General features: G+C 48.8%; 1 protein-coding gene across 4 annotated transcripts; it reads left to right on the top strand.

Moving 5' to 3' along the window:
• INKA2 (inka box actin regulator 2) lies at positions 1-11,439 on the top strand. Of its 4 annotated transcripts, none has more exons than XM_065038396.1 (2): positions 1-153; positions 9,617-11,439. In XM_065038396.1, exons 1-2 carry the CDS (start codon positions 118-120, stop codon positions 10,589-10,591), a joined length of 1,011 nt encoding a protein of 336 aa, XP_064894468.1. In that variant the 5' UTR covers positions 1-117; the 3' UTR covers positions 10,592-11,439. The 4 variants fall into 4 exon arrangements, with proteins under 4 accessions (XP_064894468.1, XP_064894467.1, XP_064894469.1 ...); XM_065038395.1 differs by lacking the exon at positions 1-153 and adding an exon at positions 508-3,225; XM_065038397.1 differs by lacking the exon at positions 1-153 and adding an exon at positions 3,249-5,142.
• Positions 11,440-12,231: the final 792 nt, after the last annotated feature.

Consider the following 12,231-nt stretch of genomic DNA (forward strand, 5'->3'; position numbering starts at 1 on the left):
GTCCGGGCAGCAGCCGCCGCCCCCGGTGCCGCCCCCCGGTCGCCCCCGCCCGGCTCCGCTCCGCTCCCCGCCCCGCGGGTGGGGCGCTCGCATGGCGGGGCCGCGCTGAGCGGGGCCATGGACCAGCACCTGCGCCGCCTCAAGCAGGAGCTGGTAAGGGCTCGGAGGGGATGGGGAGGGGGTCGGAGGGTCAGGCTGGGGTCCCCTCACCCCCACCCGGGGCTCGACCCGCGGTGGCTGCGCGGGGCGCGGAGCCGGAGCTCCGCGGGGCTCGGCGCTTTTGTGGGGGGGAGCAGCCGCGGGTAAAGGCGGCGGGGGAGCCCGCGGGACTCGGGGGGGCAGTTACCGGCAGCCTGCAGCCGGCCCGGGAAACTCGGGGTCCCCACGCTCCTTGTGCATCACTGGGATGCCGGCGGGTCGGATGCCGCTGGTGCTTCGGTCTGCGAGAGTGAAACGCAGCGCACGGGGTGATCTGGGGGCGTGCAGAGGCTTTAAAGAAAAGATAACAGAGCAGAAAGCAAAGAAACACAGATCAGGAAACAGAGAAACATTTGTACAAATCTCTGTTAAGAATAAGTTTACAGGAATCAAGGGAGCGTGCGCTCGCCACCTCCAATCCTCTCTGAAAATACTTCTTCTTTAATAGGAAACCCTTTGTCGTAAATCACCGCTGTTTTCTCCCCGCTCCCGCTCCTGTTCAGATGTAACCTCACTCCCTGAACTTGCTTGGGCTTGTCTGCAAGCCTGAAGGTGCTGTTGGTACAGCACGGCTTGCTAGGGCTGGGTTGGTGGCAAGAACCGATACTTTCCAAAATTGGGCTCCCGTGCTGGGTAGTTCTGGCTGGGAAGTTGAGCATTGTTCAAATAAATAGATAATGAGAACAAAAGGGGAAGACAAGGCAGAGCAAAAATGGGTGGGTGAAGTTTCCAAATGCACAAAAGCTTCACCGTTTTGGACTTCTAGGATGTTGATTTCAGCTGATATTTGTGCAAGCTGAAGTTCTGCAAAATGGGCTTCTAGACAGTACCGCTTTCCTGCCCGGGTTACGGGAAGCGTTTCGCATGTAAGCGACACCATTGGAGTCAAACACGCAAAGTTCCAGCTGTACCCAGGGCCTCGCGGTGGCGTGGGGACAGTGGGTCCTGCAGATGGGACACGGGTTGGGAAACACGGGCTTGGGCAGCAGCGCGGTGCCCTGAGCACATCTGGCAGCAAACGGTGACATTTAACCCGCTGGCGTTACCCGTGTTGCCCTTGTAAACAGAGGAGCTGCAAGACAAACTAAAACAAAGGAAAACGAGAGTCACTGGTGTTCTGCACACTGGGTGTGATGAATGAAATGCAAAGTGTAAACCGGGACACGTACAGTGTAATCTAGAAGATCTTTAAAATCTGAATAAATTGGAAGGTGAGATGGGTAAAAGAGTAACTTCAGAAGAGCGTGCTTAGAGTAAGGTTCCTAAATCTGTATTTTATCTCCTAGACAAATCAGTTTCATTATCTGAGCAGTATTTTTTTATAGAAGCCTAAACATTGCACCTTTATTTGTGAGTCAGAAAAGTGCTTATCTTGTAGCACACAACAGAACTTCTGAAGAATGTGAATGTATTCAACAGGAATGCAGATCCGTCACACTTAATATGAAAAGCAAAATATACTTAAAATGAGAAAATTCTGGCTTTGTTCATACCCTTGCTATAATGCAGTAATAGATTCTTTTTGTTAATTGTAAAAATGCAACAATTTTGTTGTATTAATACATCAAGACCTTAGCCTGGCGAATATTTCTGTATATGCTTGGCTTAAAAACCTGGGAAAGGGCAGTTGTCACCTTCAATAGGACTAACTTGTGACCCAACCAAAAGTAGCCTAGATCTTCACACATTTGGGTTTTACTAGTCCCTTTCTTTCCCCTCAAACCCCCAATTTTTGTTACTTAAAACTTACATGGACAACAGATTCTTGGGGTATCAGGGCGCAGCCTTGGGGCTGTTGTGAGCACAGCCGTGCCAGGACTGCCCGCAGGGTGACAATGACAGCTGGAGGGACACACACCATTGGAAACAATTCCTTTCATCAGCGACTTAAGCGAGCTGCAGATTGTGTTTAGCAAAGGTAGGAGGACGGTATTAATTAAAATAACCATTAATGATTATCCTGGGCAATAACAGCTTTTAAAAATCAGTATTGTCAAGATAGCCTGGAATTAAAATAGAGGAATGTTTCTCTAAAGAGCAGTGCGATAGACAGCTGGGACCATCTGCATTGAATGGTGAGTGGGAACTGAACCTCTTGGCCCTGCTTCTTTACCACTTTCTTCATTACCGGGCAGGTCATGCCTCCAGATGTTAAATGCACCATAACCAAGAATCATGCGGGAGGAATGGTGGGAAGGACTTGGCCAGATGGAGACAATGAGCCACCTTGTGTATAGCTGAACAGGAGCCCCAGTTCCAGGGCATTGTTGTGAATTTAGAAACACATGGGCTGGCAAAGATTTCTGTAGATCTGGGAAGGGGCAGTTGTCACCTTCAATGTGACTGTAGTAGCCTTTGGCTGGTTCTGAGGAGGGAATTTTCTCCAAAAAGAGCCGATGTTGGCACAGCTCCCAGTTCCCAAGGAAAGGTGCAACTCTATCCCCCACCAGCGTGAGATTCGCGGATTGTTTCTCCTGCTTTGTGTGTTAAAAACGTATTTAAATAATTCTGTGCTTGGTTTGGGCTGCTGCTGTGCCCCAGCATCTTGTGCGCTGAGATCACACCGGGCTTTGCCAGACAAGTCCCCGATGAGCGTGGGGCCGGGCGTGCTCGCACCCGTTTCCCTGGGAAAGCTCTGCCGTGGCTCCCAAACACGAATCCGACCCGTTTCACTCCATGAGAGCTCTCCCGTTCCAGTCGCGTGTTTTCCACCGTAAGCCGATAGCTTCTGGCATGTGTGGTGTCCCTTTGATTGGAATTCATTCAGAAGCTTCCACATGCAAATGTTTCAGAGCTGGGACAGCCCCAGCTGACACAGCCACTCATCCCACCCAGGGCCGCTCGGATCTCAGATCCATCGCCCTCATCCCCAGCCTGGGGAGCAGTTTTGGACAAGCTGGGCCAGCTCTCTGCAGCTCAACCTCTGCGTGCAGGAAATACAGAAGACCTTGTTCACCTCCTCTGGAAAGGCTCTGGATATTTGTGGACGCAATGTGGTTTGTAAGAATATGCAGGGCTGGTGTTGGAGTAAGTTGTGTTTCTCCACTCCTTCCATTGTGAAATATGCTTGCGAATCTTCCGTTAATGCAATTAATCCCGGTGCTAAAAGTCCTCTTGACTTTATCAGCTGGATTCGGAGCCTGCAAACATCATTCTTAGGCACAGAAATACGACGTCTGCTTTCCGAGTTACAGAATGTTATCTCAGCTGAAAGATCAGATTTAACAAGAATTGTCTTGCTTGGGGATTAGCGGAGAGAAATTTCATTTCCGTGTCTCACGCCGCAGATGGCTTTACCTCCGGAAAATTTCTGACACAGGGATTGTTTGCGTTTATACAGAGTAACATCACCCTACCTACCATGGGACTGGGGTTTCAAGGCTCTTCTGCAATAAGAATAAATCACCTAATATCTAGCTAGGGACCAAGGGGTTCACGGGGCAGATTTATCTTGCACTTGGGGTTTGCATGGCTGGAACAGGCGAGGGGTCACACTCAAGTTAGCTGCGGTTGTAGCTTTGCTTTGCATGTTTTGGTCTTTCTTGAGGAATCCAGGATATTTCTGGGCTTTCTGTTGCTTTTTCTTCTAGTAGGAAAAGTATTAAAGTAGATATTTAAAGCAAACCCCACTGCTCCGGCTTGAACTTTTGAATGTTCTCCCTGCACATTCATCATACACGCATCACATTATTGAGTTTGATAGAGTCTGACTCGCTTCTTACATTAATTCATGTCCTGGTAGACAATGTTTCTTGCTATGAATATCTTGCAGGAATAGAACATTTGGTCTGAGTGATAAATACAACCAATTATTTTTATTCTTTGTCTCCCACTGGATCCTATACCAGTAACCGTGTCATGCTCGAAGAGAAGCCCGCTGCATTTTCATTACCGTTATTTCTGAAGGAGCAGCTCTTGTGATTTGCAGTGGGGTCAACATACATGACAGACCCCAAGGGCTATAACGTCACCACTCACAGCTCTGACGGGTGGAACACACAGCTCCATTTGCGCCTCTGCTGATAAAATGGTGCCTTTAAGTGAGATAACACTGGAAATTTGGGTGGTTGTAGCAGAATCTCATTCCTTGGTGTTGCCTTAAGGGAAGGTGCAAAGGGGTAACTTGATGGCGCATGTCCTGTCACATCTAACCTGCGGAGAGAAAAAGCCACCATGGGCTTTGTCCGCTTGCTTATTTCCAGAGAACGTTCCTAAAAATGACGGTGGATTGTTTGAGACTCCCAGCTACATGTTAAAGACCAGACTCCCCACAGTGAACCAGACCACTGAGCTAAAAACCAGCACATCATGCTCAATGGTTGGTCTGTACATGGAGGTTTGTGGTCTCTCTTACCCGTGGGTTGTGAGTAAAAGTCTGAAGGTTGAACCTCTTTTTGGTCCATTTATTTCCTGGTTGTAGAGAATTGATTTCCTACTTTGCCTTTAAACCCAGCAAGTGCGATTGGGAAGCACAGAACAATATCATCGCTATGGCAAGTAAGGCAATTGAGTAAGGAAGATGGTTAAATGAGTGATGTGAACCATGTCTTTCATGGTTAACACCTGTTTAAAATCTATTCAAACTATTGGGGGGAAGAAAAAAGTCTTTGTTAAAGTTTCAGCATCCTTCCTCTTTCAGATAAATTGTGAGCTCACAGTTAACATCCTCATTTACACCTAAAATACTCTGGAAAGACAAGAGGTAAAGAAGAGACTTGAAATTCTTGTGATAAAACCAATAAGGGCAAAGAGAAGATTGCGAGCCTTGGCATCCATCAAGAGAAGGAAAAGGAAGGTGCAACATGAAGCTGGAGAGCAGCTCTGCGAGCTCCCAAGAGTCGTGCCCGGCCACAATCGCTGGCATGTTGAAGATTAATCTAGTTAGTGACCCAAAGGAAAACAGAGAAACAATATGATCAGCTCAGCAGTTCTAAAATAATTTAGGTCTGTATTATGTCATCCTCTTTAAATACCGATTGTTTGCTGCTGGTTCTGTTGCCTATCAGCACTATTATTAAGAGCTGCTATTTGCCATTTGTTCTTTCCTGCCCTCTCTGCAATAACTTCCTCTCGTTGCCTTTCTTCTACCCAAGAGCTGGACATCTGTCTTCCTCCTCGTTAGGACAGACACACTCGGAGCTCTTCAGTTCTCTGTGCTTGGCTGAAAGCTCTGGGGTGTTCGCTGGGCTTTTCCTTTCCTCCCATCCGCAGCCCTGGGCTGGCCAGATGTGCGGATGGGCTGGGAATCCAGCTGTGCCTCAGGGGATGGCTGGGAGCGGAATTCCGAGAACTCGGTGAAGGGAGATGCTAATGGGAAAACATCGGTTCCCAAAGCGAGCTAAAAGAGTTACTTATTTACCCGTGAAGTGACGAGGAAAGCGTCTTTTATTTGTACGTCTCAGGTATTTGGTGTTGAATTTGATAAAATGCCAGTAGCTGCTGAGGATGTTCCTTGGGGCAAGTTGTCCCCCTGCTGTGTTAATCAGCGGTGGAAGATCATTGATTTATAAACTGTGTAAACCAACTGTGGTTCTAGTTCTGGAAATAAGTATTTTGAGGAAATCATTAAAAGGTATGGCTTACAAAGTGATTGATGCCTTTGCTACTCAGAACGGTAGATTTACAATGTAAAGAAAAAAGAATCCATACTTGAACTCTGCCAGTTTTGCAAGACGCTCAGTGTTTGTCATTGATTTGTTTGTCATTCATTTGTTTGTCATTCATTTGTTTGTCTGTTTGTTTTCACGCCTTACGCTGAATATTCCTTGAGGATCGTTTGAAAGTGCTTGAAAAGCTTTTGAATTTCGCACTACAATTTTCAGTGTTACCGTAGTTTAAACAAGCTTTGCTTTGGAGAAGCATTCAGCCAGAGCCGCCTTGTTCTTGCCTCCCAGGAGCATTGATCTGGAGGTAATACCTTATTGCTGGAGAAATAAACATTTAGCATCACACGCCGAATCCCACACGCGTCTCAACCGCGCTCAGCCCTGCGCGTACTTGTCTTGCTATAAAAGGCATCTTGTGTTGGCTTGTTCAGCATTAAACTAAGACCTTTTCATGCCAGTTTTAGGGGCTGCAAAAGTTTCAGGAATAATAATGAGAAGCAGTTTGCGGCATCTGATTTTTAGCTTTTACAGAGATATAATCTGCAAGTTGTCACGGTTCTAATGTGGTTTTTATTGGGAGCGGAGGTGCCAAACAACCACTTGTATTGAAGCACAAAATGTCTCGAATTAGATACCCAGAGTCCCTTGAAATGCTGATTTGTGCTCCCCAAGCAGAGACCAGCAGGTACGGGAAGGGGAGATGCTGATGTGCAAGGTCTGTGCCAGTTTTGCCGTGAATGCCGTTTCGCCAGCATAACCGAGCATGGGGCTGATTCAACAGCGGGTTTGGGATTTAGAGCTCCTGAACATGCCCAAGACACAACATCTCCTGATGCCCCGTGGTGGCCGGGTTTACATAATGTCACTTGCATAAGCCCAGCAAGGACAGTCAGGGTCTTTCTCCGTGCCAAATTCAGGCTCTCTGGGGTTTTGTGTCACATTCACGCTCTGTTTGAAATTGCACTTTAGTTCATCGCAAATTCCAGTTCCTTCTACATGAAGCGTGTGACCGCGGAGCCAGCAGCGCTACAAGGGCTGCCCCTTCAGCCTCACGTTCCCATCCCCTCGCAATCCCAGCAGCTTTTGGACTCCCAGCCCAATCTGCTGGATTATTCGCAGAAACTCTTATTTCCCCTCTCGCGGTTCCATCCTGAACCTTTGCCAGGGTGACGGTCTCTCTTCTGCGGGAGATTGTTCCTTTTCTGGAGAGTCCCAGAGGAGCCAATCTGATCTCGAGAGCACTGAGATCGTCTTGGCAAAAAGGAGAGAGTGGCTTGTCTTTTTCCCTCCTGCAGAGTTTTCTCTCCAGGGTGAGTCCTCTTAATTACCACAGGGTAATTACTAATGGATGAAATCCAAGCCCCTGCAGACTGTTGGGTCACCAGTCGGTGACTTCACTCTGGGCTGGGTTTCACCCACTCCTCAGTTCTGTGAAACAGACACCACAAAGCACAAGAGATAAAGCAGAGGGGTTGGTTTGCTTCGGTTTGGGGTGTTTTTTTGTGTTGGTTTTGTTTGTTTAACTTGCACAACCCCAAATTTTAGCACTGTTTGTAAGCAGAGCCAAAAGCTTCAGGATCTTGAAAACTCTCTTGCCAATGGTGGCATTCGCATTGGCAGAGGGACACTGGGGCAGGATTTGTCCCTACCCAGAGCAGGTCGCTGAAACCAGACAAACACGTCCCAAAAATGCCCATTTCTCCCCCTCTGCAGCGACAGGGACGGCTTAGCCCAGGGGAGAAGTGTCCAAACCTCATTGTCATTTATGGGAAAGCATTTCCATGGGTGAAAACATCTCCAGCTCCTTCTCCAGTGGCTCGGGCTGGTGCCAGCGCCGGATTTGGCAGAAGCAGCTCGTTTATTCAGAAGGAAAAATGCTGGAGCGTGAGCTCGTGGCGCTCAGGTCTTGTCTGGAGGAGACTGATCTGCCTGTGAGAAACAACCCCACCAACAATGACATATTAATGCTTAATAGAGCCGTGCTGGATGAGGCATGCACTGTAACCATCCCACCCATCACGGGGGAGTTAATTGAAGCAAGGTGGACGCTGAGGGTTTGCCCAGCACAATCGGTGCCGCCGGACCGCGGTCACTCCCCGCGGTCACCGTGCCGCGCCGGCCAGGGGATTTGGTGCAAAGTAGCCAATGAGGGGCCATGCTGACTCCAAATCCAGCTTCTTGCAAAGCCCCAGATAAAGCAGACTACCATTAATAAGGCGAGAAAGGTTAGGACGAGAAGCATTACAGCAAATCTGGAGAGGTAAGGTGATAGTTTTGTCTGAGGCTTGTAGAGCATATGGCCCCGGGTTTTGTGTGGGAAATGCAGGAGCTTGGTTAGTCTGTAAGCGGGGTGTTATTTGCATGTCTGCAGAAGTAGAGGTTTATTTGCTGGCGTTAAAAAATTAGATAGCTGGAGACACTCGATAGTGCACTCAGGAAGATAAACACAGATTCTCATAGCTTGCGTGCTCATTACGGGTGATAAATAAGTTTCTTGCGAGTGAAGCTCTGAAAAATCATCATAATCTGCTGGCTAGTTTAAGGTTCTTGGTTTTGGAATGGAGATTTGCGGTCAGAAACTGTTAAGGAGTTTTCCACTTATGGAGACAGATTGTTAGAGGATGCAATTTTTCAATGACTGCTCTTTGTCACTGCGCAGATCCACAGACGGAAATGGAAACAGAGCAAGTAATTGAACTGATGTAGTTAAAAACGAGGGAGATGTAAAAAACTAAAGCTTGATAATGTAAAGCTGAGCATAAGAGAGAGATCTGTCGCTGCACAAAAATTGGGACGAGCCTTTAAAACTGTTTATGACGGCGTAGGCTGAAGCTTTTCCTAGACAGTGTTAATCTCTTTTGCAAACCACCTTACATCAATGTGACATGTCTGCACCCCAGCCCTGCCATCCCCTGCTGTTCTGCCCTCTCCTTCCCATTCCTGCTCCCCCTCCCTGCTATTAGAAAAGAAACCAAGTGGCAGCTGTTGGAAAGTATAGCCCATTTGTTTTATGATGCCGCTTTGGGAATATGATCCAGATCCTAGAGAGAAAGCAACAGAGCAAAAGAGAAGAAGGGGGAGTTTGGAAGCTCTGGAAAATAACTTGCTTATTTTAAGTCTAGTATAGAAAGTTAAATCTTCATAGCGAGGTTCAGGGATAAAGCAGAACGACTACTAAAGGTGTTAGCTTGGGAATCAAGGAGACTGCTGGTGTAATGTAAGTAATTTTAGCACTTTTGGTTGCTTTGAACAAAATTTCGAGCACATTGAAATGTCTTTGATTGTCCTCTACTGAGAGGTGTCTGTAATGGGGGTATTAAGATCTAGAGACATGTTCTATAGCAACAATGCGGATCTTATTGGGGTTTGTTTTTAATTTACTTTAGCACTGTAGGTAAAGGAAGAAGACGGAAGGCACTTGTGTTCGTTGTTCTGACTCCTGATTTCAGTTAGTTACAGGGCACAAAAGACAAAAGCGGAAGAAAATGCTGGAACTGGCAGCAGCCAAAACCATTCATAGTTCTGCACCTTGGGTTCCTGCCAAGCAATTAAAGGAAACTCATACTACTTATTTTTGTTGTCAGGTCAAAAAAAACCTCCACTCCTTCTGTCAGCTCCTCTTATTCCTAGGTGGAAACTCCTAGAACAATCTAAGGACAATCCCCAATTGCTGTTGCATGAAATGGATGTAGCACAGGTAGGATGCATCTGATGTGTAGTGAGGAGGAAGAGGTGATGCTGCAGAAAGCTGCTCAGCCCAGCTCTCCTGCTCTTTGGGGATGCTGACCCGATGTCTGGCTCTTTCTCCACAGCTCTCCATGAAGGAGGTCGGGGACGGGCTGCACGAGCAGATGAACTGCATGATGGGCGCCCTGCAGGAGCTGAAACTCCTCCAGGTGCAGACAGCTTTGGAGCAGTTGGACATCTCGGGGAGCCGAGGCGCCATTCCTGGCACTGGGCAGCACCGGTGCTGCCGAAGCGGCAGAGATGAGCCCGGGGGCCGGCAGGACGAGGCATCGCTGGAGGAGCACGGCCCCACGTCCCTCCTGTGTGCCGGGCCACGGCCGGTGGGTTCATCCCATCCCGCTGCGCTCTCCGAGCGCTCCCACCTTGGGGACACCCCGTCCTCCTTCAGGAGCTTCTGCAGTGAGGGTGTTTGTCACCCAAAAGGACATTCCTCCGCTTCCAGAGTGGAGCACGTCCGCCCGAGGACACTGGAGCCCAGCAGCCAGGGCACGGCTGGGGGGTGGCTGTCGTGCCAGGAGTGCCCGGGGTGTGACGATGGCCACGACTGGACATCGTCCCTCATGTCCCAGAGCAGGAATCGGCAGCCGCTGGTCCTGGGGGATAACATCTTTGCAGACTTGGTTGGGAACTGGTTGGATCTGCCCGAGCTGGATAAGAAGGGGGAGAAGAGCGAGGGGTCCCTGTCCATGAGCAGATCCCAGGAGCTCTGCAGGAAGTTCTCCCTCACAGCCAACATCTTCAAGAAGTTCCTGAGGAGCGTTCGGCCAGACCGAGACAGGCTCCTCAAGGAGAAACCTTGCTGGCTTCCTCCTGAAGACAAACAGCCCGAAATTTCCAAGAGACCCAAAAAGATGAACAAATTCAAGGGGACATTTTACTTCCCACTTCACGGGAACATCCAGAGCCATCACAGCAAAGCAGAGAGGTGCCCGAAGGTGGAAAGCAACAGCGACAAAACCAAACCTGGCACTAAGAAAGTCCATGAGACCATAGACTACACCCAGTCTGGATTTGACATCAATACAGCTGTTTGGGTCTGAGTTTCTGTGTCCTCAGCTCTGTCGAGCATCTCACACCAGAGAGGAGCTGGAGGCCGTATCCTTCTTTTCAGGAGACCTCTAAGCTCTGGACTGAGGTGCAAGATATGTCGTGGGCTTCGGTCACCTGCCAGGAGCATCTTCCACCTGGGGAGGCTTTATAGGGACCGATATTTGCAAAAATAATCAGAATCTTTAGCAGCTTTAGAGTTGCCACCAGCTCCTGGAGCCTGGTTTACAACAGCCGCTCCAGGCCCATTGCGACAGCTGCAGCACAAAATTCACTGTGTGCATGTGTGTGTATGAGTGTGCAAATATATAGTTTTTTAAGAAAAATCTATTCCTGCTTGTGTGCACTTCAGCTGGGTTAAAAGCCAGGCAATTCAAGTGTTGTACCTGAAGCACTTGTTATTTAAATTGAAAGAAAGAAGTTTGAATTTATAAGACTTGAACAATTGCTAAGTGGGGGTGTTGAACCCCAACTTTGTTACATTTCAGCTGTGGGGTTTTCCCCCTGAACTGCATCTCCACCGTGCTCCCAGCATCTCTCCTTCCCCCACCAGTTAAACCAGTAGGACAAAAGGCTCCTTTTGTAGAAGTTCCTGACCCTCAAGCTCTCAGCAGGTTTTGCTTCTCTCCCCACTGGTCGCACCAGATACAATGTCACAAAAACCCGTTGTTGAGGACGCACTGAGATACAAAGTTGCAACAGACGTTTATTGTTGTTTTCTCCCCTATTGCTGTTGTGTACAAACTTTCTCTTGACAGAACCAAGTTCTTCAGTGTCCAGCACTCTGAGAGTTACCAATAAAGTGGCATCAGCCTCCACAGGCCATGGGGCCGTCTCCATGCCAGGGCCACCCTCAGTCCTGCTTTTCACCATCATGAAAACCCAGCCGAGCAAGAACAAAAGTCTCAGCTGGGGGGGTCAGAGCCAGGGCTGGGAATGCGGGTGGGTTGTGTTCCAGCCGGGACCGGGGAGTGGCCAGGAGAGTTTCCATTCCAGGAGAAATTAGAGAGCACAGCTGCAGACAGAGGTCCCTGCCAGGGTCCCACCACGACCCCGACAGCCTTTGGGTGTCACTTCATGTCCATCTTCTTCCCCCAGCACGGGGAAAGGCAGAGGGAGAAATGTTTTGGGGGAGAAACAGTGGGAAGGGGCTCGGAGCTGTGCAGCCCCAACCCCATGGAGGGGATCCTGCCACAGTCCCCTCCTCATTGTCCCCAGGGGTTAATTGTGATGGAGCCGAGTCCCCAGAGCCCCAGCACATTGCAATCGCATTGCTGCCCCGTTTCCATTAGCCGGGACTCTCACCAGATGCTCCGTGTGCGCCGCAGGGTTATGTTGCAAAAACCTGTTCCTCTCACTCCAAGTTTAGGAAGGGTTGATGTGCGAGCAGGAGTATTTTTTTCTTTTAAACATGCAATTCTATTCCTGTTGTAACTTCCCAAGGCAGAGAGGTCAGCGGAACACAGGCATGGAGGGAGAGGCTTTTTTCCCCTTGCAAATTAAATATAGGCACAAGACAAGCCCTGTTTCTGCCCATACAAGGAGAGGAGTGGGTCAGCATCTGCAAGCTGCGCTCAGCACTTTTTCAGGAACCCGAGTTGCAAGCAAGTTTTTGTTTTTCCTCCTCACGGGC

The sequence above is a fragment of the Columba livia genome, chromosome 22 (assembly GCF_036013475.1).
Source record: "Columba livia isolate bColLiv1 breed racing homer chromosome 22, bColLiv1.pat.W.v2, whole genome shotgun sequence".
Classification (NCBI taxonomy): Eukaryota; Metazoa; Chordata; class Aves; order Columbiformes; family Columbidae; genus Columba; species Columba livia.